This window comes from Eretmochelys imbricata, chromosome 3, assembly GCF_965152235.1.
Source record: "Eretmochelys imbricata isolate rEreImb1 chromosome 3, rEreImb1.hap1, whole genome shotgun sequence".
NCBI lineage: Eukaryota > Metazoa > Chordata > Testudines > Cheloniidae > Eretmochelys > Eretmochelys imbricata.
The window spans coordinates 32,052,570-32,080,278 of NC_135574.1; the positions used below are offsets into that span (position 1 = coordinate 32,052,570).

At 39.3% G+C, this 27,709-nt stretch overlaps 1 protein-coding gene across 3 annotated transcripts in view; it reads left to right on the top strand.

Moving 5' to 3' along the window:
- MBOAT2 (membrane bound glycerophospholipid O-acyltransferase 2) overlaps positions 1-27,709 on the top strand; it is a 218,701-nt gene that overhangs the window by 8,162 nt on the left and 182,830 nt on the right. The window contains exon 2 of one of the 3 annotated variants that reach the window (XM_077812555.1): positions 22,232-22,377. The exons of the other annotated variants lie outside the window; for them this stretch is intronic. Within the exon in view, the coding sequence (XP_077668681.1) occupies positions 22,232-22,377 (146 nt within the window). The remainder of the gene's footprint in view (positions 1-22,231; positions 22,378-27,709) is intronic. 3 annotated transcript variants of the gene reach the window in all.

A 27,709-nucleotide genomic window follows, 5' to 3' on the forward strand; every position in this document is an offset into this window, starting at 1 on the left:
ATATATTTGGCCATATTAAAATGTATATTGTTTGCTTGAGTCCAGCTTACCAAGTCATCCAGATCGCTCTGTATCTGTGACCTGGCTTCATTATTTACTACTCCTTCAATCTTTGTGTCCTCTGAAAACTTTATCAGTGATGATTTTATATTTTCTTCCAGGTTCCCAACAAAAATGTTAAATAGTGTGGGATCAAGAATTAATCCCTTCACGATGCCTGTGACCAAAGGGATGGCTTCTCTTCCGCTCCTCTCTCCCTCCCTGCAACACCATGACTAGTAAAGAGCGAGGAATGAAGAGCTCCAGAAGGAGTGGAAGTGAGGTGGTGGGGAACAGAACTGATGAGGGTAGAATTGATGGAGAGTTAGGGGCAGAATTAATTGCTGGGTAGGAGGAAGGACTGATGTAGGGGCGAGAGATTTGCGGCAGGAGCCAAAGTCACCTTAATAAACTTGCAAGCGTTAGCAACACAAATTGTCACTTTCATATGCATTGGAGGGAGGCGAGGGGTACAACAATCAAGAAAACCAAAAACAGGATATAATTTTTATTTGGCCCAAAAATCATGTGTTTGGTTTTTTTTTTTTTTTTTTTTTTAAATCTCATGATTTTTGGAGGTCTGACTTGAGCTTTTTGAAACTTAAGGTTGACAATACTGAGTTACAATGCTACGGCTATACCAGTGTAATTATACAGCTATAGTTCTGCCAGTAGGTTTTCCCAAGTAGACAAGTCCTTCAAGTGCTTTTTTTCTGGTTTTGTATAGGCAACATAAACTAAACCAGAAAAAGGCACTCTTATTCTGGAAGAAGTGTGTCCACACAGGGAGCAATAGCAGAATACTCCTAGTGATAAGATGCCGGTAAATTTCCCTGTATAGACATGTCTCTGGTCTCTCTGACCCACCTGTTTGCTGAGTCTTGATCTTAAGGCTTCCTGTCTCTCTATGTTAAAAGAAGCAGTAAGGATTAAGAGTGGCACCTGTAAAAGGGGGGCTGAAGATCTGAGTACAACTTGTAGGTTTGCCAGAATCTATGGTAATGTGCAGGAAAGGTGATGTGTATGGCCCCTTGCCAGTTGTGGCATCAAGTTGTATAAAGGGTCTAGCCTTAAACTACAGGGACAAGTATGTGTCTTTAAAGGTATGGACATAGATTAAGAATCATATTCAAAAATACTGTTACTAAAACCTTAGATTATGAAAATTGAATTCATTGTGTGTGAAAGTTGTGCAGGGAGAAACAACCCTAAATAATTTTCTATTGCTTCTGTGGTTTGATTTATTTTTTTCATTTCACTAGGATGGTGGAAATAAACTATTTATTGCAGGACTACTGTGTGTGACTGATTAACAAACAGATCTCGTCCCCAGGGAACAAATACTTCAGCAAGATCATTTTAAAAGGATAAATAGAAGGATGCTATTTTACAATAGAATAGATGGGGTCTGTGTTGGGGGCAGAGCAATGGAGCAGGCTCTTATGGACAAGCCTGAGTAAACTATCTGAGTGTGGGCATGTCAGGCATAGTCTTAAGTGAATTTCTGAAGCTAGTCTATTTAGCACACTTCATTCGATGGCTTCTTAGCATTAGCACAGTTGTTCAGTACTTGGATTGCAAACACTTATATGGAATGTTGAAATGATAAAAACAACAAATGCTCTTTTTCACTGAAAGTGTAAAAACCCATTTCCATTTGATTTTTTGTAAAACCACTTAATTTCTTTTCTTTTCTTTTGCCTAGACCACGTAACATCATGTCCTTTTAATTTAGCTGTTAGAGAGCTTCCCTATTTTTTCTTGAGACAACAAACCTGTTGAGAATTACAAGGACAAAATGAATAATATATAAATGACTTGGTATGGAAGGGATAAAAGCTTTATAGGAAAATCTTCATATAATTACAGCTCTCACAGAACTGGATTTTTGTTCTATTTTTTTTTCAATATAAAATAAGAACTATATCACTACATAACTCAGTAAGTGGTGCCATCTATAAAACTTGCCAGGTGTTAAATTAATTATTGGAAGGGCTCCTTGGCTGCACCTGCAGTAAATGTATAATTACAGGTAAACAAAGTATAAACATGTAACAAAGCATTTAATATAAGTACAAATAAGTATATTAAGAGAATGTAGATGCAGAATGGTTAAGTATCCGAAAGTCAGGAAATTGCAAAGTTAGGGTTGCATATAGAACAATAACTTTCCCTTTTGTGCAGTTAATTTACATGTAGAGCTTCACTGTTGACATTGCTTGCCTCTTCGGTCTTGCCTCTTAACTATTCAAACATAACATTATTAATGTAGCTTTCACACTGAATCTCATAATTTGTTGGAGGCTTATACATAATTTGAAGGTGGAAGAAGGCATTTCTTGCCACTGTTACTTCCTGGATGTCCAGAGCTAGCAAAGAGTCCAACAGAAAGTAGGAGACAACTGAGGGAGATGGAAAGTGGATGGGCTGGGAAAAACAGGAGGTGACGAGAGATGAGGGGATGGCAGCAATGGGGAAGAGCAGTAGTCAGTCAAGGGAGGGGAATAATTAAAATGCCTCTCTATAATGGAGTAGGGAAAAGGAGAAGTCAGGTTCTGCATTTTAGGATCAGGATTGTGTCAAACACCTTTTTGCTGCTACACGTATCTTGTATGAGTTTGACTTTCAGGTTCTCATGCATTAGTAGTGTGTGGCAATATTCACATTGCAAACATTGAAGGAGGAATGTTAATTTCTTATAGGATTTAAAAAGGAAAAAAGAGAATGTTTCTGTAAATACTAAATTTTGTATAAACTTATTTTACAAAACCTAAATTTTAGGCCAAATTTGATCTGACAGTTTTCTTTAATTCTAAATTTCTTCCTTTTTTGGATTTGTTAGAATTTTGTGCACTTTAAAATAATAGGTTCTGATCTTGAAAATGGATACTTGAGTGACTTTTCACATCAGTGGCATTCCTATGTTGAAGTGTTTGCAGGATCTGGGTCCAAGTAGGTACTACTTTGGTAGACTTATTCAGGTCTGCTAGACTTGTTCATGTGGATTGTCCCATAGAAGCTGTTGGGGCAGCTTGCTTGAAAAGTTCACTTGTAGGATATGGCCCAATGTAAACACATAACTAAGCATTTTTTTAAAAAATGCAATGTTAACCAGGTAGCGTAAATCTATATTTGTGGAGTTCAGGTATAGTACAAAGTATCTGGACAAACTGATACATCAAGGCCTAGTCTAAGAAGGAAAAGAGACTATGAAATAAACATCACTGATATTTTTTCATGATACATTTTATCTCTGTTTCATACTTAGTGTTTAATGTAGTCACTGATGAAATTGTGGGCTGAGGAAATAGAATAAGAAGTAATCTATGAACTACAGGGAATAAGAAATGTAACTGTCAACTGGCTATGTGCCACTTCATACTCTGGACATATACAGTCAATTATGTTGAGGAGTATTGAAAATATAACTTTATTTCTCTAGCTTTCAGTAATTAACTTCTACCTGTATATGTTTCTGCCCACTAGTCAATAACTGTCCACAAATGTCACTGTTTGATTTACACTGGTAGTTGTAGGTTTTGCATGTGGAAATAGATTTGCCTGACTTAGAGGCTTGTTGAACATTTTGCCCTTAATGTAAGCTGATGTAGCTTTTTATAATCTAATTGATGGGGTTTAGTCAAATCATGGTTTACGCTTTCCACTGCAGTAGTGGTTGATGCAGGTTTGTGCTCTCAATTGGCTACAGTATGAAGAGCCATAAGGTCAGAATCACCCACAGGACTATCATTAGAGTGAGGCTATGTCTACATTACAGACCTTACAGTGGTACTGCTGCAGCTGCACCACTGTAAGGTCTCTCTTGTAGCTGCTCTATGCCAATGAGAACATTCTCCTGCTGGCATAATTAACCCCTCCCACTCCCGCAATGAGCAGCAGTAGTTTTGTCGGTGGGAGAGCATCTCCCACCTGACGTGGCGCTGTCCACACAACTCCTGACCAACAAAAGTATTACCGACAAAAGTGCTATTGTAGGCATAGTTTGAGAGACTCTAGGAACACCTCAGGAAAGACACATCCATTTAGTAATAATTTTATTAAGCAGATAATGAATGTGACAGTCAGCGAATCCTAACAGAAGAAAGTGAGATAATAATGAACGTCCAGCATTAATACTTGCATTACACATTCCACTTTGGGAACCCCAGAGCCTGGGTGATCATCAGGTGATGGTCAGTTGAGCATCTCCTTATGTGTCTTCCCTCCCTGCGCACAGGCCGAGGGACACCTTTTATGAGTTATACTAATACACACTGAGGGTCATACCTCTGCATAAAGATTTCCACCTCTTTTCCTTGTTTGTACTTCTAGTTTAGTGTACCCATTAATTCACGGATGCCCTGTTTTTACATAGGCTAAGTCATCAATTCCTTTATGTTCGTTAACATTTACATCAGTTAATCACCATAGCAACTTGCAGTTAGCATATTGCTAACACCCTATTTTTACAAAAATCCCCCAAATGATACAGCTGGCTTTATTATGATTTGGACTGGTACATTGCAGTACATTTTCCCTAAACATCAGCACTCAACACATCTATTTACTGCAACAGCATATTTTATGGTACAAGGTTTTTCATTGGTCATTGAATCATGTCAACCTATTCTCAGGACTGAGCCCTTATTTGGCTAAGCTAAGTATCACATAGGAAGAACAGAGTTGGTAGGTGGCTCAGTTGTATGCAAGAATTAAGATGTTACCTGGCTGAACAGTAGTCCAGTATAAACTGCTGATACTTGTTTTGGTTCTTGACAAATTGAAACTTTAAATCACTTTGGGAAGCCTGCACTTGTTAATATCTGTACCCTATTAGACTTTACAACCTTTCTTGTGGTTAATGCAAATAGCCTTCCAAATGCTGCATGTGCATTTAAGGTTATAGAAAATGGTGCCGTTCCTTTGTATATAATATTGTAGTATTTTATCAAATACTATGTCACACGCCAACTGTTGTGTGATAATGCAATCAATGTGTTGATGGGCCCTCAAAGATTCAAAGTTTAATTTTCTTTTCTTTTCTTTTTTGATGAGATCACACACGCAGATGAGCACAACTGGTATGAGCTTCCCCTTCCCCACTTGATACTGTATTAACAATATTTGTAAGTGAGTAAAGCAGGTCTGTCATCCTGCTGTGTACAAGAATCTTCTTGGTGGAAAGGCCTCTTTTGGACAGCAAGGTTCCCTATGCTGCCTCATCAGTTTGCCTAAACTTTAGCAGGAAGAGAAAACAGTCGGCTACTATGGATCGGGGCCTTCAGTTGTCCATTGCAAATAAGGATTGGGAAAGATGGGACAATTGTACTCAAGGTTATGAACAGTAGCAGTTAGTAGGAGACTTGAGCCAGGAATAAAAACATAGTTTTCTTGGACTAAGTTTTAAAAAAGGGACAGTTTTTTTTTATTGGAAGCAAAACAAACAAACAAAAAAGTCGTCTCCCCCCCCCCCCCCCCCCAAAATCCATCCCCACTCTCAGCAGCCGGAGTCTGTGGAAAGTTTTGACGCACTTCTGTCGCATGTGGTAGGGTTGGGCGTGCTACATTTTGAAATTAGAATGCTCTTGGCCCTGTCTGGCAGTGATTTTATAAGGTACATGGGGCTTGGATAATCCCAGAAAAGATACATTTTTGGCTGTTGTGCCATTCTCTTCTTGCCTCCCCTGAAACCGTGGATTGCATGTCATTTGGAGCTTTTCAGACTCTGTATATTCAAATGGGTCTCTCAAAGGATATACCTAAAGGGGAGCTGTCTTGACAGGAAGTGGAGGTTGCTTCTTTCCTTTGTAACTCTTGCCTTTACTCCCCCTGTCATAAATATAAAGGGAAGGGTAAACACCTTTAAAATCCCTCCTGGCCAGAGGAAAAACCCTTTCACCTGTAAAGGGTTAAGAAGCTAGGATAACCTCGCTGGCACCTGACCAAAATGACCAATGAGGAGACAAGATACTTTCAAAAGCTGGGGGGAGGGAGAAACAAAGCCTCTCTCTTTGTCTGTGTGATGCTTTTGCCAGGGACAGAACAGGAATGGAGTCTTAGAACTTAGTAAGTAATCTAGCTAGATATGCGTTAGATTCTGATTTCTTTAAATGGCTGAGAAAATAAGCTGTGCTGAATGGGATGTAGATTCCTGTCTTTTTGTAACTTAAGGTTTTGCCTAGAAGGATTCTCTATGTTTTGAATCTGATTACCCTGTAAGGTATTTACCATCCTGATTTTACAGAGGTGATTCTTTTTACTTCTATTAAAATTCTTCTTGTAAGAAACTGAATGTTTCTTTTATTGTTCTTAAGATCCAACGGTTTGGGTGTGTGTTCACCTATGCAAATTGGTGAGGATTTTTATCAAACCTTCCCCAGGAAAGGGGGTGTAAGGTTTGGGAGGATTTTGGGGGGAAAAATGCTTCCAAACGGTCTCTTTCCTAATTATATACCTGTTAGACTTTTGGTGGTGGCAGAGATAAAGTCCAAGGGCAAAAGATCAGATAGTTTGTACCTTGGGGAAGTTTTAACCTAAGCTGGTAAAAGTAAGCTTAGGAGGTTTTCATGCAGGTCCCCACATCTGTACCCTAGAGTTCGGAGTAGGGAAGGAACCTTGACACCCCCCTCCCAAAAGTAGTACACGACATCTACATGATGCGTGACATCTATATGCAGCTCCCATTCCCTTCTTAGGCTGGTTAGTGTACTGTATGTGCCGACCACATGTTGGCCAGCAACTCTTTTGGGTCTCCCCATTGCTCTTCTCTGCCTTACACTTCTGCCGTGCCCACTGCTCCTTTCTTTTCTCCTAACTCCCTCCGGTAACTCTGATTAACTAAACCAAAGCCTGATAAGGAAAGAAGGGGTTATGCTTGATGCATAAGTGTAAGAGTTTAAACAAGTTCTTAACTTTCTTTATACTAAGTTGGTAAGTTTAGTTATCTTAATACTGTGTTAATAAGGTTTTCACAGGGAATTTCCTTGGATTTAAATAAAAGTAACAACTGCCCAACATCCTCCTCCCTCCCCCTCTAACAAATTGCCTGTGTCTCTATGCTAAACCTCCCAATATGAACAATAGAGATGAGGCAGTAATGTAGCCGGAGCTGCAGGGAAGTGTTCTGTCAGAGAGGCAAATAATTGCTGCAATCAGTTTTTAAGATAGGATCTGTGGAAGGCATCTTTTGGAAGTTTCCCATCCATGACAGATGCTTTTTGTTAATGTGCTTTCAGGATCTGGCAGCAACAGGATTGTTCACTTTGGGATTTGTGTGTGGTGGGCTACTTTGTTCATGGATCTCCCCCTGCTGGTATAGAGAGGGAGGGAGTGCAACCTTCATGGCACGGTCCATCATCGACTTTAAGGTCAGAAGGGACCACCATGATCATCTAGTCTGACCTCCTGCACATTGCAGGCCACAGAACCTCACCCACCCATTTATTCTTCATTGCAGAAGTCCGTTTGCTGAGGCCCTTGGAGGGTTTAGAGCAGAGGAACAGTCATGTTTTGTGGCACTGCTACCTGCAATCTCACTGGATTTCTGTGTTCAAATCAAATTGCGGCTGAATGCTGGTCAGAACTTAATTTCCCCTGTGCCCCCTCCCAAGGCTGCTATCCCTTCTCCTGAGAGGGATAATTTGCAGAGACTTCTAGGAGATGCTTCTTACTAAGTTGTCCTGCCGTGTCCTGTGCAGGATGGGGCCATCTGGCCTAATGTACTGTGTATTTTCTCCTTGCCTTTGTGGAGAAAATTTCTAGTGGACTCCATTGATGGATTAGCACGGGCATATCAAGCAGTGAATTTCAGAGGCAGAAGAGCTGACATCTTTTGGTGTTGTGCAGGGCTTCCTTCATACTCCCCAAGACAGTAAAATCAAATGTCTTTGTATCCTTTTATTTTCTACACCCATGATTTGTCGTCAGTAAAACTGTCCTTTTTAAACTTAATCCAAGAAGAGCATTTTTTTTATTCCTGGCTCAAATCTCCTTTTTGCAGGGGGCCAGGAATATATTTTATCAACTCTCTATCTGCCTCTCCATTCAAGTAATGATAGAAATTCTAACAAACATTTTCTTCCAAGTGTTCATCAAGCATAGAAGTAAAGTGCATGTTGATGTGTTTTTGTTTTTTTTTAAATCACTTCCCATCTCAGTTTCTCCCCTTTACGTCTCGTGTATTTACCCCAACATCTCTATTTTGGAAGACTATAGAACTAGTGAAGATTTAAATTTCTAATGTTAATTTTGTTTTAATGAACCTTTATGTATAAAATGGCAAAAAAGTCACAAGTTCATCTCCCCCCCCCCAAGTCACCCTTGTAAAAAAAAAAAAAAAAAAAAAAAAAAAAAAGGTTAATATGTATTCAGTGAGTCTGTATTTCATGCCTAAATCTTTTTAAAGTTATGGTATAGTTAAGCTTGGCAGAATTTAATTTTTATGAATATCAGTGTTTAAGCATTTTTAATTTTTTTATTTACATTTTCAAAGTTGCAGGAAATTATGGGTGAAAGGGGGAATCAGACAATTATTTAATGACAGTAGCCATTGAGAGTCAAAAAACCTTTATAAGTATTAAAACACACATGGTCATTATCATGTCAAAATATACAAAGTAAATATCCTTAAATCAAATTCTAATAAGTTCTCAAGCAGTGTTTTCCTCACTTTTCCTATCTGTAAACTTCTGTTACTTTAGAGGGAAATATTTTTTTGTTGGTTTGTGTGTGTGCAGTGATATTAGACGTTTACTGACATTTTACTTACTAATCTTTCCAAGCCTAAAATGGCTGGGAGCTGATTTATGCCATGTTATATTAGATGGTCCTACTTTGTCTATCTAATATACTGGGACTAATTTCTGTTGGTGAGAGAAACAAACTTTTGAGCTACACAGAGCTCTTTTTCAGGTCTGGGAAATGTACTCAGAATGATCTTGCATTTAGCTGTGACGAACAGATAGTTTAGCATAAGTAGTTAGCACATATTATAGGGGATCATTTGAGATGATGTGGCCCCTTAATACCCCTGTAGTCATAGGACAAAAAACAGGGTTAGTGGGTTACAGATTGTTGTAATAAGCCGTAAATCCAGATTCTTTATTAAGACTCATGATTTTTAGTGTCTAGCAGAATTGTGAATTTAAGCTCCCAGGCTCATCTTTTGAAAGTGCTGTGCAGGTTTTCTTTGAGGATGAGGATTAATAGGTCAGATATAGAGTGATCACTTTGTAAAAAGTGTTCACCCACAGGTGATACAGTGTTTTTAATCTTTTCTTGTGTGAGTTCATTCGAGAGCATAGTGATTGTTAGGTTTCACCCACAAAGTTGTTGGGGCATTTAATGCACTAGATGAGGTGCGCTACATGCTGTGAGAGACATGTAGGACACAGGGATCTTGAAAAGTATGCCATGTGGGATATTGATCATTGTAGTAGTGGAGATATGTCTGCAGGTTTTGCATCTGTTGTTCTGGCAGGGTCTGGTGCTGCTTTGAGTTGGTGTGTCCTGGTCTGTGGAGAGCTTGCTTCTGATGATGAGGTTGTAGGGTTGTTTTGAAGGCCAGAAGTGGGGGTTCAGGAAAGATTTCTTTCAAGATAGGGTCCCCATCGAATATAGGTTGTAGTTGTTTGATACCCCGTATGGGTTCTAGTGTGGGGTAGTAGGTGACAACTAGAGGTGTGCTGTCGGAAGGGGTTTTATTTCTGTATATCTCATGTTCTTTTGGGGTATTTGGGTGCTGACTTAGCAATTATTACTACTTATTATCATTAGTTTACCTCCCTCCTCATTGCCTGCCCAAAATCCCCCCCCCTCAAAAAAAAAAAAAAAAAAAAAAAACCAAAAAAAAAACAAAAAAAAACCCCCCACAACAGGTAGAAAAGCGTTTTGGCGAAGGGTTTAAGTGATATTAATCAGTTGCTTAAAGAATCCTAATATATAGGCTGCTAAGCAAGGATAAAATGGAAAAAAAAGCCGTGAATGTTAATTAAAAATTACTAAGTACAGCATGTCTGCATTGCAGCTAGGAAGCTGCTTTCCAGAGCCAGTAGACAGATGTGCTAGCCGTACTTGAGCTAGCACACTAAAAATAGCAGTGTGGCTGTGGTGGCATTGCCAATGGCTTAAGCTAGCCACCCAAGTACAAACTTGCCTGACCTCCTGGGTACACGTACTTGGGTGTCTAACCGTGGCCACAGACATTGCTATTTTTAGTGTGCATCTATTACTGTGCCAAAAAATAAAAAATTCTGCGCACAGTGTTCTAAAATTCTGCGTATTTTGTCAAAATAACACCATATAATCACATCAGTTTCAATTATTTTGGTAATTTATTTCAAAATACCTGTCAACAAGTATGTCTGTGACAATATGGACAATGAAAAAGATTCAGGAAATGGTTTTTGACAAATAGATTCCTTACTAGGCATATTAATACAGAATTCTGAGTAATAATTCATTTAAACTACAATACAGAACCGTATTTTCCGCATCACTCAGAAACAGTGTAAAGGCTTGGGGGAGTCGGGGGTAATGAAGGAGCTGAGGGAGAGGGATGTAATTGCTGGGAAGGAGCCAGGGTGTGAACTTGAGGGTTGTTGGGTGTGGGTGGGAGAAGTATGGAACAGGTATTTTTGGGGAGTGGAGAGGGATTGTTAGGGAGCCTCTCCCATGCAGATCCTGTCTGACTCCTAGCCTCTCCTATTCAGTCAGGCTCATCTGCCCCCTCAGCCATCCCTCCTCCCCTCATCCCAATGTGTCCCTGCATCCTCACTCAGACATCCCATTTGTCCCTATGCACCTACTCAGCCACTCCCTGCACCCCATGTGGCTCTGCACCCCCATTCAGTCAACCCCCTCCCCTGCCCATCCCCTGTCTCCATTTGGCCCTGCACCCCTCCTCCATCCCCATGTGGCCCTGCACCTCCACTCCCATTCAGCCCCTGCTGCTGTCTGTCCTTCCCCAATAGCCCTTTTGAACCCCAGTCTGTGATTTCCCCCCCTGCAGCAGCCCCATGCGCCCCACACTGTCTATCCCCCATACCCCCAGCTTCCTGACCTGGCCCCACAGGCAGGGTGTTGCCTTCTTTTTCCTATCAGCAGCTGGGGCTGGCTCGGGAATGTCTGCTCTGTTCTAGTCCCACCGCGGCCCCTAGTGGGCAAAAGACATAACTGCAGCAACTTTCCAGCGGAAGTTATTTTCTGGGGGAGGGGAGTGTGGAAATCTGCTCAGCACATGAATTCTGCACTTGCGCAATAGTGTAGAATTCCCCCAGGAGTAATCTGTCTATCCTATGCTGGAAAGCATGGTCTCACTTGCTTTGCAGACATACCCTCGAAGTCTTTCTTTGTTTCTTTGTATCATACTCTTGACTATCAAAATGAGTTTGGGTTAGGCTTCTGTACTAGAAAGTTCATTTGTATCACAGTATTAAGGAATCCTAAAAAAAGTGTCTTTCAGTTACTATAAGTTAATATCTATAAGGCCTAATAGTGAGTGAGTTGTTAAATACATAATTGTTTCCCTGGCCATTTGACTATTCTGATCAAAATGTAAATAACAATTTTCAGTATATTGTTTCTCAGTGAAATTCCATAACTTGTTTATGTAGGTGACGGAACACATTTCTGTCTGTGAATTCAGTGGTTAAATTACGTTTTGCTTGGAAATGCAACTTGACCGTTTAAACCCAGACTCGTTTGTGTATTGAAGTTGTAAATGTTTTTCATTTGCAATTTGAGTTACTGAGCCCTTAACTGGCCAAACCAGTTTCCTTTCAGAAAAAGTGCTACCATAGGTCATGTTTTTCTTCTGTCTCATTATTGTTTTTAAAAAAGCATCAGCATTCTTATTCCAATTCCACTTTTAAACCAAATCGATTTCCTAGGGTTTGGCTGTTCCTGCGCATAGGTAGCTGCATGGAGCCACAAATGATTGCTGAGAACCAATGATGCTGAGTCACTGAGAGATTGGCTTACTGATCAGAGTTATTACCTTCTGCTTGAATCTCATCTCCCCCAGTGAGTCTGAATATTGGCTTGTTCTCACTCTGAAAATCTTTAAACCTACTTTTACTCAAAATGACACATCATTTTAAATCCTTAGTTATACATTTTTTCTTTCCTTGCAGTGATTTTGAATAAAGACTTAGGAAGCCCTATTTTAAAGGCTCATTGGCTTTGATGCTCATTTATTGCACCAACCAGATTATTCATTACTTGTTCCCAGCATAATTAAATAATTATTTGCCAAAAATTGAAAAAGTTAACTAGAAATATATAGTTAACAAATTGTCTGTTTTTGCTGTATACTGTTTTGGACTAAAATCAGCAAATACTGGAAAAGAAGCATTCAGAATGTGAATGAGAATGGCTAGTGGTCCTGATGACTGTCAACATATTTATTTTAAAATGATGGGGTTTATTATTAGTTGGACAAAGGAAGCTGCTGCCAGTCTTGGTAAAGTTGAGCAAGACTAATGGTGACTGCAGATCTTTAAAAAGCTATTATTTTTATTTTATTTTATGATTAAAGTAGGGCTCCAAACCCAAACTGAAATCGAGGGGGGTTTCCCATCATGCTGGGTGCTGCACAGATACCTGGCAAGATGGTCTTTATCTGCAAAAAATTTAGTCTAAATAATTGGTTCAATCTCTTCCACATCTGGACCCCCACAATCTAGGAAAGGCAGGGTATTTGCAACCCACTGGCATCTGTTTGTGACCCTCCAGATTGAGAACCTACACCATATTTTTCATCCTTGGGGAGAAGTTTTCAGAGCAAGCCAGTGATGATCAGTGAAGTGTTCTGCAAGGACAGAGACATGTACAGTAAGGAAAATCCTTGCTTCATCTCTGAGCTTGATCACATGACTTTAAAATTTGCCTAATTAAATCCAATGAATTCTATTTTGGAAGGACTGCTGATTTACACAGCAAGTGTAAATACCAATACAGTGATTGCAGACACCTTTCTTCAAGAGCCAGTTGTTATAAAGCTTCAAATATCTTTTTTTCCTATAGCATGTTCTATCAATCAGACCTCATGTATGGCTCCTTCCAACTCATGCTGGACAAATGTGAAACTTTGAGTGGAATAAGACACACTTGTGGTTTTATCCTATTCTGTGGAAAACTAGTGGTTCTCCTGATTTTTAAACATCTGTTCACAAATATCTGCAGCCATGTCATGAATTCATCAACTGACTACTTGATTGGAGAGGAAAATTGCATTGACTTAAATGACAGCAAGAGATCCCAATCTAACACTGATATTTGAGAGAAGAGTCAATGGTTCCTGAATTATAATGTGGCTTGGCAGTTTTTCTTATTTACAGTGTCACTAAATATGATGCCATTAGTGAAATGGTTTCATGGGTTTACATCATTGGAAGTTTTTGTTTGAAGAATTCAGTGGCTTTCTTCAGAAAGACTGCTTGCTCTACAAATGGCTTAGTGTCTCCTTCCTTTTAGTGGCCATGTGCATGCCACATAATTCTTCACCAGCTGCTTCAGAAAAGTTGTTTTGATATCAAGGCAGCTGATAAGTATTCTGAGGCATGTTTTGATGAAGTTTACCGAGAGGAAAGGCAGGCTGCAAGCAGGGGATCCACAAAAGAGAAATCAAGGGTGTGTGCCTGGCCAGCGGCACCCCGCATAAATGCCCAGCACCAGAGGGCACTAGAGCTGGCCCAACGGATACCACTGAGGGAGAAATCTCCAGCAACGGTGCATGTGACATGCACACACCTAGTGTGGAATGGACATGAGCAACACCTCTCGAACAACAGTTAGGAAAGGTTAGTAACCTTTTTTTCTGCTGTTACTGCCAAGCTGTTAACTACAGTTTTGCTGCTGTGATATTGCAGGTCCCATGAAAAATGTACCCTCTACAGTCTGGGACACTTAATCTGTACCATCCAATTAACAACCATGTGTACCAGTAAATTTACTTTATTTTATTTTTCTCAATTGGGCAGATGCCCCTATGGTGATTCCTCCATTATGAAGTAGTATGGGAGATTGGATGGGTTTCCAGTATCTCCTGACACACTGGGTAGCTACTGTTGAGAGGATAATGAGTCTAAACTCTTAGGCTTGGTCTACACGACAGAGTTAGGTCGACGTAAGGCAACTTACGTCAACCTAGCTCCATCAGTGTCTACACTACAGTGTTGCTCCCACTGATATAAGTTGCCCGCTATACCAATCTAATAACTTCACTTCCGCAAGAGGTGTAGTGCTTAGGTTGATGTAGTTAGGGTGATGTGGTGTCTGTGTAGACACTGTGTTACTTACTTTGCCTGTCTGGAGTCTGGCCACCCTGCTCATGCTGTCAGCCCCGGGGCAGGAAGCGGAGGGGGTCCAGTTGTCAGTACCCCACACTTAAGTTGGAGGAAGTGCTCCTGTTAGGGGGACAAACTACCAACTGAGGTGCCGTAGTGTGGACGTGAACCACCGCAGTAATTACTGCAGTGGCTGTACGTCGACTTAACTTAGGTCAGCTTAATTTTGTAGTGTAGACGAGGCCTTAGTTAAATGAAAAAATTAAATATAAAGTACTTAATTCTCCTACATCTTTGTTTTTAATAATTATAAGGCTTTCCTCCTTATTGGTCTTTTAACACATGGAACATTTAGTTTTTCCTTCTTGGACTGATAAGGATCTAGTTTGTTGGAGGATATGTGGAGACTTTTAGCTGAACTCAGATTTCTTCCAGAAATTCTTTCCAGGTGGTGAGAGAATCTGCAAAGCAAAAGGTGCCTTTTTTCTTGTTCTCCAAGGATTTAGACAGCAAAATGTTAAAAGTGAATGCTTCCTCAAGGATCGTAATATTTAGTTGATAAGAATTTTCATATTTTTCATTAAGAATAAAAAAAAATTAGATGTGACACAAAGAAAACTAAATGGTCTATTAGACTTTTATACTAAACCTCCTACAATTTGTGCACATGGCACATTGATTTTTATATAACCGCAGTGTATTCTATAGCAAGACAAGTTTGCTGGCATAGAAGCATTTGTAGAGCTAACATTAAACTGTAAATCAGCATTTCACTCTTTAGGGTTCCATTTACCACAAAAATCTGTTTCTAAATTAAATTGGGATGCTTCCAACTCTGCACCGAAATGTAATTGCACACAGAGGCAATTTTTTTTTTTTTTTTTTGACAAATGGGTAAATCATGGTTCAGGTATCCTTATGCTATACCATCACTTTAAACATGGGCTGAAATTACCCTATACAGAAATAATTCTAAGCTAACAAATTATCTACATACAGTATGTGGTGTTGCGTATATATTTGCATGTATGTATGTATGTGTAAGTATATCTAATATAGTTAAAGTACCTCTTAGTGTGCACTCCCATTCAGTAACCATAAATGTACTAAACATTTAGCTTTGTGATTGTAAGTTTTTTAGTGGAGTGACTGTCTTTTACTATGTGTATGTACTAGGGCTACCAAGCAATTAAAAAAATTAATCGCGCTATTAATTGCACAATTAAACAATAATAGAATATTATTATTTAAATATTTTTGGATGTTTTCTACATTTTCAAATATATTGATTTCAATTACAACACAGAATAAAAAGTGTACCGTTGCTCACTTTATACTTATTTTTGATGACAAGTATTTGCACTGTTTAAAAAAAAAAAAAAAAAAAGTATTTTTCAGTTCACCTAATACGAGAACTGTAGTGCAATCTCTTTATCATGAAAGTTGAACTTACAAATGTAGAATTAGGTAAAAAAAAAAAAAAACTGCATTCAAAAGTAAAACAATGTAAATTTTTAGAGCCTGCAAGTCCACTCAGTTCTACTTCTTATTCAGCCAATCGCTAAGACAAACAAGTTTGTTTACATTGGCAGGAGATAATACTGTCCGCTTCCTGTTCACAGTGTCACCTGAAAATGAGAACAGGTGTTCGCATGGCATTGTTGTAGCCGGTGTCACAAGATATTTATGTGCTGGACGCTGTAAAGATTCATATGTCCCTTCATGCTTTAACCACCATTCCTGAGGACATGCATCCATGCTGATGACGAGTTCTGCTCGATAACAATCCAGAGCAGACCGGCGCATGTTCATTTTCATCATCTGAGTCAGATCCCACCAGCAGATGGTTGATTTTTGGTGGTTTGGGTTGTGTAGTTTCGGCATCGGAGTGTTGCTCTTGTAAGACTTCTGAAAGCATGCTCCACGCGTCGTCCCACTCAGATTTTGGAAGGCACTTCAGATTCTTACATCTTGGGTTGAGTGCTGTAGATTTCGTTAGAAATCTCACATTTGTACCTTCTTTGCATTTTGTGAAATATCCAGTGAAAATGTTCTTAAAACGAACATGTGCTGGGTCATCATCCGAGACTGCTATAACATGAAATATAAGGCAGAATGCGGGTAAAACAGAGCAGGGCACATACACTTCTCCCCCAAGGAGTTCAGTGCAAATTTAATTAACACAGTATTTTTTTTAATAAGCGTCATCAGAATGGAAGCATGTCCTCTGGAATGGTGGCTGAAGCATGAAGGGTCATACGATGTTTAGCATATCTGGCACATAAATACCTTGTAATGCCGGCTACAAAAGTGCCATGCAAATGCCTGTTCTCACTTTCTCTTGGCATTGTAAATAATGAGGGCAGCTTTATCTCCTGTAAACAGACTTGTTTGTCTTAACGATTGGCTGAACAAGAAATAGGACTGAGTGGACTTGTAGGCTCTGAAGTTTTACAGTGTTTTGGTTTTGAGTAGAGTTATGTAACAAAAAAAAAATCTACATTTGTAAATTTCACTTTCACGACAAAGAGATTGTACTACGGTACTTGTATGCGGTGAATTGAAAAATACTATTTTATAAATTTTTACAGTGCTAATATTTGTAATAAAAATAATATACACTTTGATTTCAATTACAATGCAGAATACAATATATATGAAAATGTAGAAAAACATCCAAAATATTTAATAAATTTCAATTGGTATTCTATTGTTTAACAGTACAATTAAAACTGCGATTAATGGTGATTAATTTTTTTATCATGATTAATTTATTTGAGTTAATCGTGTGAGTTAACTGTGATTAATCCACAGCCCTAGTATGTACACTGCCTTGCACAACAGAACGTTAATATCTGTTGGGACCTCTAAGTGCTACTGTAATTATAGAGGGAGGTGTTCGTGCTGCCTATAGTTAGGGTTGCTTGTTGCTTCCGAGTATAAGACCCTGTTTTAGTTGCTTATAACCTTGCCAAACTTTAATCAGTTTAATCAAACTTTAACCATGCTGGATGTGAGCCTCAGGCAGATTTTTTTTATTTCCAGAATGTTTCAGCTAAAATAGCTTGTGTGCGTATGCGTGTGAATCTGCAACTGTTTCATTGAGACAGTAGAGTTGGTGCATGCTTTGAAGGGGGGACTCAAAATTTCCTGGGCCGTTGGGGGTGGAGTAAGAGCAGGAGGTCTCCATGGTGCCGATTTTAAAAAAAAAAAAAATAATAAAATAAAATCATCCACCCAAATTTGGCCAAGTTACTGGCATCCATTAAAAAATTTCTGTGCTCACATTCTCATTGAGCCTTATTAGTTTGGCAGATAAATTCTCCAAAGAAAGTCTTTACTGAGCATACTGCCTTCCCACACAGTTCATATATACCAAATGGGCTGCACATGGGTCATTCCCGCAGAGCAATTGGAATTGTGCTTTGACATGTAACGTGTTAATAAAAATGCTAAGTACTCTGAAAAAATCAGGTCCTAGGTGTCTCAAGTTGGGCACCCAAAATTAGTAGACACTTGGGCATTTGAAGTACAGAGTGATTAAGACCAATCTGTAAAATTGGGATAGTAGCACCTAATTTTACAGTGGTGCTATGAAGGTGAATTCATTGTTTGTGCAGCACTCAGTCTGGTGAGAGCTCCATGGAAATGAGGGTTGAGTGATGTGTGTTTAAATAAGGCCTGAGGATACACAGAAAGAGAAGGAAGAAAGAGTAAATCAACTAATTGTTCACTGAATGAGGCACAGGTTTGGGGAGGGGGGAAGTATTTGGTTGTGTAGTTAAAGACAATATCATAATGTGTATGCCCAAGAAGGGTGAATTAAGGTTGCACAGGCACAACCTTAATTCTGGCATTTCCTATCTTTTGAGTGCTGCATTTTGAAAACTTAAGGTTCTTTTTAACATAGACATGCTATAATTAACTACAAGTACCTTAAAAACACGGTCTCAGCCCAGGAGAGCTTGTAATCTAACCAATCCCTGCAACAAACCTGGTCACCAACACTGTCCGCATATCTATTCAGGGGACACCATCACAGGATCTAACCACATCAGCCACACCAGCAGGGATTCGTTCACCTGCACATCTACCAATGTGATACATGCCATCCTGTGCCAGCAATGCCCCTCTGCCATGTACATTGGCCAAACAGGGCATTCTCTATGCAAAAGAATAAATGGACACAAATCAGACATCTAGAATTATAGCATTCAAAAACCAGTCAGAGAACACTTCAGTCTCCCTGGACACTCAATAACAGACTTAAAAGTGGCAATTCTTCAACAAAAAAACTTCAAAAACAGACTCCAGCGAGAAACTGCAGAACTGGAATTAATCGGCAATCTTGACACCATCAAATTAGGCCTGAATAAAGACTGGGAGTGGATGGGTCACCACAAAAACAAATTTCCCTCTGCTGATACTGACGCCTTCTTGTCAACTGTTTGAAATGGTCCACCTTGATTGCATTGACCTCATTAGCATTACAAAAGCGATTTCCCCTCCCTCAACTGTTGAGAATAGGCCACTTCCACCTTAATTGAATTGGCTCGTTAGCACTGACCCCCACTTGCTAAGGCAACTCCCATCTTTTCTTTTATACCTGCCTACTGAATTTTCCGCTCCATGCATGTGATGAAGTGCGTATTAGCTCACAAAAGCTTATGCCCAAATAAATTTGTTAGTCTCTAAGGTGCCACAAGGACTCCTTGTTGTTTCTGCTGATACAGACTAAGACGGCTACCACTCTGAAACCTGTAATCTAAGTGTTAGATAAGATGCAGTGAGGTATGTGTAATGAACAGTTGAAAGGAAACACAAGGTTGTGTACACATCTTGATTCCATTTTTGGGTGCATGTATGTGAATGTTTGTGAACTTTAGGACATATACAGCTAAATATGCTTACTGTGAATTTGACTAATTTTGGGTAGTTTTTAAGGAATAAGTTGAACAATGTAACATTGGTAACAGGCCTACAACTCTGCGCTTGGAACTTAATTGGCACCCTGTGCAACATCATTGTCTTCATTTAGGGTTGTGCTGGTGTTGCTGATAACATAATCTAGGGCAGTGGGGGTTGCACAGCTTTATATGAGGACTTAATTTAAAAAGACTGATCCTGGCAATTTACAATCCCATAACTCCTAACTACTTTCTCTGCTAACATAATAAAATAGAAAATGGCAGGGGAACACAATATCTGCAGGATAATGTTAAATGGTTTTATAAAGAACATATTATGGCAGTCAAGTTTTGTGTGACTTTGTTCAGTTAAAAATTAATTGAAGGAAAGCAATAGATGTAAATTCAAATTTTATAACATCTTAGCGATAATAAACTTTGCACTTACATAAGGCCTCAGCGTGTCTTACAAAGGTGGGCACTGACATTTGTAAAAATGGAGAATCTGTGATACAGATTAAATGAGGGTTACAGAGGAAGCTGGTGGTATTCAATTTCTACTTGAAAAACTAATCCAAATTAATTTAATAAATGCACTGTCATAGATTGAAAACTGGCTGAATGGCCATAAGTACAGGGTCCTTACAAACTTTGTATTTTGTTGTCAGAGGTGTTTAGTGTGGTATTCCAGGCGTCCATGTTAGGCCTGTTTTTATGAAACATTTTTAATCTGTTTTATCTGGATTGATCTTGAGTCAACTAGATTTAATTCAAGTATCTTTCTGTGCCAGACTGAAAAAACTGAGCAACTCTCTGTCTAGGTCTGGAGAAACAGAGATGTAGAGCAAAGTGTCATCAAAAATACAGATGGTTTTGCAACCCACCCACTCTTATGTATTAATAATATTTGACATGTATATTATCATGGTGCCAAGTGGCTTCAACCAGGTTAGTGGCCCATTATGCTATGTACTGTACAAACATATAGTACATGACAGTCCCTTCCCCAAAGAGCTTAGAGTCTAAAAACAGTGCAGGTGGAGGAAACAAAGACATGGTGATGAGGAAGGGGGTGGACAGAGAGAATAGGGTACAAAAATAATAGAATGTTTTAGCAAAAACTAGCTTTGACCATGAATTGTGTAAAATTGGTAGCAGTAATGACTACTCACTGCTTTGCTAGCTGTCGTCAGATGGCACTTTTGAAATGAGTTTTACTGGGGTACTTGAAAATGGATGTGGGGTTGGCTTCCCCTGTTTAATGGAAGAATGCATGGAGGCACTTATGGGTGAAATAGACAAGCTGGTGATTGAGGCTGGCACTGATGTTGGAGTGGAGGCTGGGTAGCTGTTGAAAAGTTAAAATGAAGTATTTTGAAGTAAGATAAGAGAATGGATAAATGTGGATCAGACTTCCTTTTGTTGGCTGATTGTTGAGAGGAGGGTGATGCACCTGAACCCTTCAGTACCACTCTTGAGAGAAACTTTGGGGCAAATGGACAGACTCTCAATGCTGTCTTCTGCGGCTTCCCAGAGAGGAAGAAATGAGTCAATCCAATGCCACCCTGTCATTTCCTGCCAGGAAATATCGACAAGACTTCCATGTTCAGTTGAGTCTCAGGTTTCTGGAAGACCTGAAAGTCTGCATGGATATTTGATCTGTGTATGTCACCAGGAGATTGTCTAGCAACAAGACCAGAGCAAATTGAAAGGTATTAAGGAAGTTTTGAGGACTCTGGGTACACAGTTGCTGTGTTGTGCTGTAACGTGTTCCATAATTTTCCCAAAAAAGGAAGACTACAGAATGTCAACAACAAGTGAAATGGCGTAACAATTTCTCATGTGTCTGATGTTGGTACCATGTTTTCTTGAAGGAAAGAACAATAGTCTCCACCATTAAGAGCAGTGTATCAATGTAAACTTCAACAATTTTTATGAAGAGGAGGGGCAAGTGTCCAAATTTCAGGTTGCAGATTGAAGCTACCCAAACACTTACAGAAATAGTGAATAACTTGTGTGGAAATGTAAATAGAGAAGAGACTACAGTTCTCCCCAGCCTGAAAGTGTTCAGCTGATATAAAAATAGATTTGGAATAATCTGGTCTGCAAAAGAGATGGAAAATTTTGTGACGGTTAGAAACATTCTATTCTGAGTAAAGAGAACTCAGTTTATCAGGCTATCCATAGCCCAAGACAGTTCTGCTGACAAGACTCCGTGATTGCTATGTTAGAGGAAGAGAACCACTTCATCACAGCCTTGGCATAAGACTTTGAAAACTCTTCTTGCCACAATCAGTTTGACTCAGAATGTAACTTCTGTTTCCAGTGCTATAGCCGCCTTCCTAATCATTTCACCTACAGCAGAATGGCAGGTCACCTGTATTATAAGTCAAGATGCTGGTGAGGACAGCACAGTAAAAGGAAAGGGGTATTTAGGATGTCAAAGAACATAAGATAAACATAGTATCCTGCCTTGATTTTGATGTGAGGATCTGGCTACACAACAGTCTGCCTCTGTTCAGTTCCAAAACTTCCAATGAAGTGAGCTGTAGTTCACAAAAGCTTGCGGATACAGACTAACATGACTGCTACTCTGAGAACTTCCACTGGTTCTTTTAGATCTGAGGACAGACCATCAAAGTAGGTTCTCTGCCCTGATGGGAGCAGAGGTCAGCTCTAGTCTCCGACTAAAGAAGGCCACATTCTAAAAATGATATCTCAATTCAAAAACAAAGTTGAGTTATCAGACATGGAAGAATGGCTTTGTGGTTAAGGCACTGGTCTGGGACTTATGTTATTTTTCGTTCAGTTTCTGGATCTGTCACAGACTTCGTCTGTAATCTTCATGAATCAGCCTCTCTGTTCCTTTTAGTTTTCCATCTGTAAAATGGGTATAGACTTTCCTACCTTAGGAATGTGGTGTGAAGATTAATTCTTTAAAATTGTGAGATGCTTCAGTTATGATGATTGTGTAGGATAACCGCTGTCTTTTCTCTGCAGGTCAACTTTGTAGTGTGCCAACTCTTTGCCTTGCTTGCGGCTATTTGGTTTCGAACGTACCTTCATTCAAGCAAAACTAGCTCATTTATAAGACATGTTGTTGCCACGCTTTTAGGCCTTTATCTTGCACTTTTTTGTTTTGGATGGTAAGTAACATTTTATCTTCTTTTTCAACTGTTTCATGTGTTTTGTTACATACATTTTGGTATTTAGTGCTACTGAAGTTTATTACAGTTAAGTTTACTACTTTCTGTGTTCTCTTTTGGTTGCTGTACATACAAATGTACAGAAAGAAACAAAGTAATATATGCTCCACCCAATGTAACTGAGATGGAAAGTACTCCAAATGCCACATTATTTAATTCTCTGAAGGTCTTTTCAAAGGATTGTGTCTTGCAGCTGTTTTCGGGAGGAGAGAAGGGAAGAGCTAAAATAAAAACTAATTTTGTGACTTGTACAACTTGTGACAAATTTGTGTAACATACTGCTCTGAGTAGGTGTTGCAGAAAGTATATATATATAGCTTCAATGGATAATATGTGTCTATTTTTTCTGTTTTTATTGATTTAAATTTTCACAATTGCAGGAAATTATTTAATGACAGACTTTGAGACTAAAAAATTAAAGCTCTATAACTGTTAAAATGCAAACGGTCAATATCACAGGTCAAAGAATACAAAATAAGAATCCTGAAATCAAACTCTGATAAATTCTCAAGCTGTATTTTTCTTTCTTTGCTTGTCTATAAATTTTTATTATCATTTATGGACATACTTTGTGTGTGTGTGTGTGTGTGTGTGTGTGTGTGCAATGAAATCAACATTTACCAACACTTCTCAATAAAACTAGTATGTCCAAGCCGAGCTATAAGGCAATACTAAATTAATCACATGCCTAGATACCACTTCTTAATCTCAAATTAGCTTGCTCAATTAGCTTGCATTGGTTTTTTGTTGAATACTGAATACAGATTTGAATACGAGGGAGAGGGGAGGTGAACAGAATTGTTGATTGTTGCTCTGGCACCAGGGAGGGCCTGGAAGGAAGGTAGACTCCGGCAGGTGTCATTTTAAGATTCAGTTGTGACTGCTGTTAGAATATCCCAATATATGATATTCTATATAGGATCTTCTGCCATATACTCTTCACCATTGTATATACTCAAGCTGTAACTGGCCAGAACAGCAGTAGGGGCAATACAAGAAATGCATTTACTTTTATGTAGGTAAATTACACTACAGACTGAATAATGTAGTTTTTTCAGTGCAGTGTGGCTCAGTACTTATCAGGCTAGTTCAGGATGAAATAAGAGGGAGTTGTCTTAATTGGTGTGTGGCACAACAGCTAGTCCAACTTTCTCTTGAGGCACCGGTATATATTGGCCAAGGCATTTTCTTAATTGACTAAAATATTCTGGCAATGCTTTAAAAACATTGAGATGATAGGATGAGCTAATGCCACCCCCCCTTCCCTTTGCATAGTTCTTGGATTCTGAACTACAATTGTGACCCCCTATATTCAGTTTAGCCACACAGATACCCGAACATCTGCTTGCTGCAGACATTGCTTATAGATTCAGGAAATCAGAAAGTTAGGCTTATTCTTAATTAATGTTCTCTTTCAGTTTTACGTGTATAAGTTTGCAGTTTATTATTTATACACATGCACATAATCATGGAAGTCTGGAAGGGACCTCGAGAGGTGATCTAGTCCAGTCCCCTTCACTTAAAGCAGGGCTGAGTATTATCTAGACCATCGCTGAAAGGCATTTGTCTAACCTGTTCTTAAAAATCTCCAGTGATGGAGATTCCACAACTGCCCTTGTTACTCGTAGGGTTCTTTCAACCCAAAGCTCTTGGTAGCTTTATTCTGTGCCAGGTGGTGTCAGGAAATAAATCAATGGAGACATGGCTGTCTGACCAATGGATGACTGGCACAAACAGGACGATACAAGAGTGCTGTCACTTAAAGCTATACTTAACTTAGTGTCAGGCACTTACACATGTCCGCAACAGGTTAGTAAAACACCCCCAACCCTCAATTACTGAAGTTGGGTGTGGCTCTCCAGTGGCACAGCGGCAGCCTTCCAATGGCCAATCTTGTGTCTGCTGGTGAGACCCTCAAGATGTGTCCAGAAGAAGAGTCCCTGAAGAATCCAACTACCCCAAACTTTTTATTCATTAGTATTACAATAACACATCACTCAAATAAAACTTGTTAAGCAAGCAATTTCAAAGGTTAAGCAAGAGAATTCCCTCTGATTACTAATTAGCCAGATGTGTTTTTGCAGAGTTTGCATGCCTTGAGGGCTTGACGGACACATCCCTGAGGGCACATATAGATAAGCTTCTTGCTTTTTCTTAAACGCATACCTCAGCAGTTTCAACAGAGATGTTATCAGGAAGGACTCTGGGTCACGCTGTCCTTTTTGTGGTAGTTCAAAACCCCTCCCCTCCTGACTCGGTCATGCTAAGGCTGCAGCATAGGCTCACTTACGGCCTGCTGGCTTGGTTAATGTTGGCAATAAGCAGTAGTGGTCTGTGCACTTTACCGGTCTGCCAAGATCTCCTATGCAATACCCTATGCAATCTATTCCAGTGCTTAACCGCTCTGACAGTTAGGAGGGCTTTCCTAATGTACAATCTAAACTGTCCTTGCTGAATTGAAGGCTATTGCTTCTTGTCCTATGCTCAGAGGTTAACGAAAACAATTTTTCTCCCTCCTCCTTGTAATAACCTTTTACGTACTTGAAAATTATTATCATGTCCCCTCTCAGTCTTTCCTTTTCCAGACTAAACAAACCCACTTTTTTCAGTCTTCCCTCATAGGTCATATTTTCTACACCATTAATAATTTTTGTTGCTCTTCTCTGGACTTTCTCCAATTTATCCACAAATGAAATGTGGCACCCAAAATAATTCTTCAGTTGAGGCCTAATCAGTGAAGAATAGAGCAGAAGAATTGCTTCTTGTGTCTTGCTTACAATACTCCTGCTAATACATCCCAGAATGATGATTGCTTTTTTTGCAACAGTGTTATAATGTTGACTCATATTTAGCTTTTGATCCACTATGTCTCCCAGATCCCTTTCCTCAGTACTCCTTCCAAGGCAGTCATTTTCTGTTTTGTATGTGTGCAACTGATTGTTCCTTCCTAAATGGAGTACTCTTCCAGCTTGGCTGTGAACCACTGATAACTACTGTCTGGGAAAGGTTTTCCAACCAGGTATGCACCCACCTTATAGTAGCTCCATCTAGGTTGTATTTCCCTAGATTGTTTATGAGAACTGTTTTTCCTCTGAGACTTGCTTACCTAACAATTCCATGAGTTTATCTGCCTTCTGCCAATCTGCCTTCTTGAAATCCATTATTTTTATTGGGCTGTTTTTCCCTCCTACCATTCCTTAGAATTGTGAACTCTACCATTTCATGATCGCTTTCACCTAAGCTGCCTTCCGTTTTCAAATTCTCAGCCAGTTCCTCCCTATTTGCCAAAATAAAATCTAAAACAGCCACTCCTCTAGTAGCTTTCTCCACCTTCTGAAATAAAAAAAAAGTCTCCAGTACAGTCCAAGAACTTGTTGGATAATCTGTGTCCTGCTCTGTTGTTTTCCGAACAGATGTTTGAGTAGTTGAAGTCCTCCACCAAGTCCTGTGCTTTGGAAGATTTTGTTAGTTGTTCAAAAAAAAGCCTTCTCCACCTCTTCTTCCTGATTAGGTGGAGTGTAGTAGACGCCTACCATGACATCACCCTTGTGTTTTTTTTTTTTTAATACCCCTTTTATCCTTACCCAGAGACTTTCAAGAAGTCTGTCTCCTTTTTCAATCTCAACCAAAGTCCAAGTGTATACATTTTTAATATATAAGGCAACACTGTCTCCCTTTTTACACTGTCTGTACTTCCTTAGCAAGCTGTACCCTTCTCTACCAATATTCCAGTAATGTGGAATATGCTGTACACTTAGGGTTGCCAACCCTTCAGGATTGTCCCAGAGTCTCCAGGAAGATTATGTTATGAAATCTCCAGGAATTTGTCCAACCAAAGTTGGCAACCCTTCACTTACTCTCCTTTTATCAAATATGGCAAACATATAGTGCAGTGATATGGTCTTTTTATAACAAAAAGATAATTCACACCTCTCCTTCAAGGAAAAGTAACAAGATTATTTCAAAATAAATGAAAATGTATTGTTCCTTCTAAATTTGGATTTCTAAAATTTACTGCTAGACAGAAAACTACACAATAAGTACAGAACTGAAGATTTGTGGAAACCCTTCTGTCAAGGTTCCTCCCCCACTCTGAACTCTAGGGTACAGATGTGGGGACCTGCATGAAAAACCTCCTAAGCTTATCTTTACCAGCTTAGGTCAAAACTTCCCCAAGGTACAAAATATTCCACCCGTTGTCCTTGGACTGGCCGCTACCACCACCAAACTAATACTGGTTACTGGGGAAGAGCTGTTTGGACGCGTCCTTCCCCCCAAAATACTTCCCAAAACCTTGCACCCCACTTCCTGGACAAGGTTTGGTAAACAGCCTCACCAATTTGCCTAGGTGACTACAGACCCAGACCCTTGGATCTTAAAAACAATGAATAATCCTCCCAACACTTGCACCCCCCCTTTCCTGGGAAATGTTGGATAAAAAGCCTCACCAATTTGCATAGGTGATCACAGACCCAAACCCTTGGATCTGAGAACAATGAAAAAGCATTCAGTTTTTTACAAGAAGACTTTTAATAAAAAATAGAAGTAAATAGAAATAAAGAAATCCCCCCTGTAAAATCAGGATGGTAGATATCTTACAGGGTAATTAGATTCAAAAACAGAGAACCCCTCTAGGCAAAACCTTAAGTTACAAAAAAGATACACAGACAGAAATAGTTATTCTATTCAGCACAATTCTTTTCTCAGCCATTTAAAGAAATCATAATCTAACACATACGTAGCTAGATTACTTACTAAAAGTTCTAAGACTCCATTCCTGGTCTATCCCTGGCCAAGACCCAGCATACAGACAGACACAGACCCTTTGTTTCTCTCTCTCCTCCCAGCTTTTGAAAGTATCTTGTCTCCTCATTGGTCATTTTGGTCAGGTGCCAGCGAGGTTACCTTTAGCTTCTTAACCCTTTACAGGTGAGAGGAGCTTTCCCCTGGCCAGGAGGGATTTCAAAGGGGTTTACCCTTCCCTTTATATTTATGACACCTTCATTGGCAATTTCATCCAGACTGATGAATTAGGGTGTCATTGGTTTTGACTTGGCTTTACTGAATGTGGTCCTAAGTAATTATCTCTTGATTTAGAAAATAAAAGTTTTATAAAGGAAGCCAAAAGGAAAAAAAAGCCTAATAAAATAGAAAAAAACAATATCTCCTCTGTAATTCAGAGATCTTTAAATAATTTGCAATCTGAAATGCTGGATATGAGGTTTGTCTTATACATATCCTGATAGTTTCCAGTAGTTAGATATGAATAAAA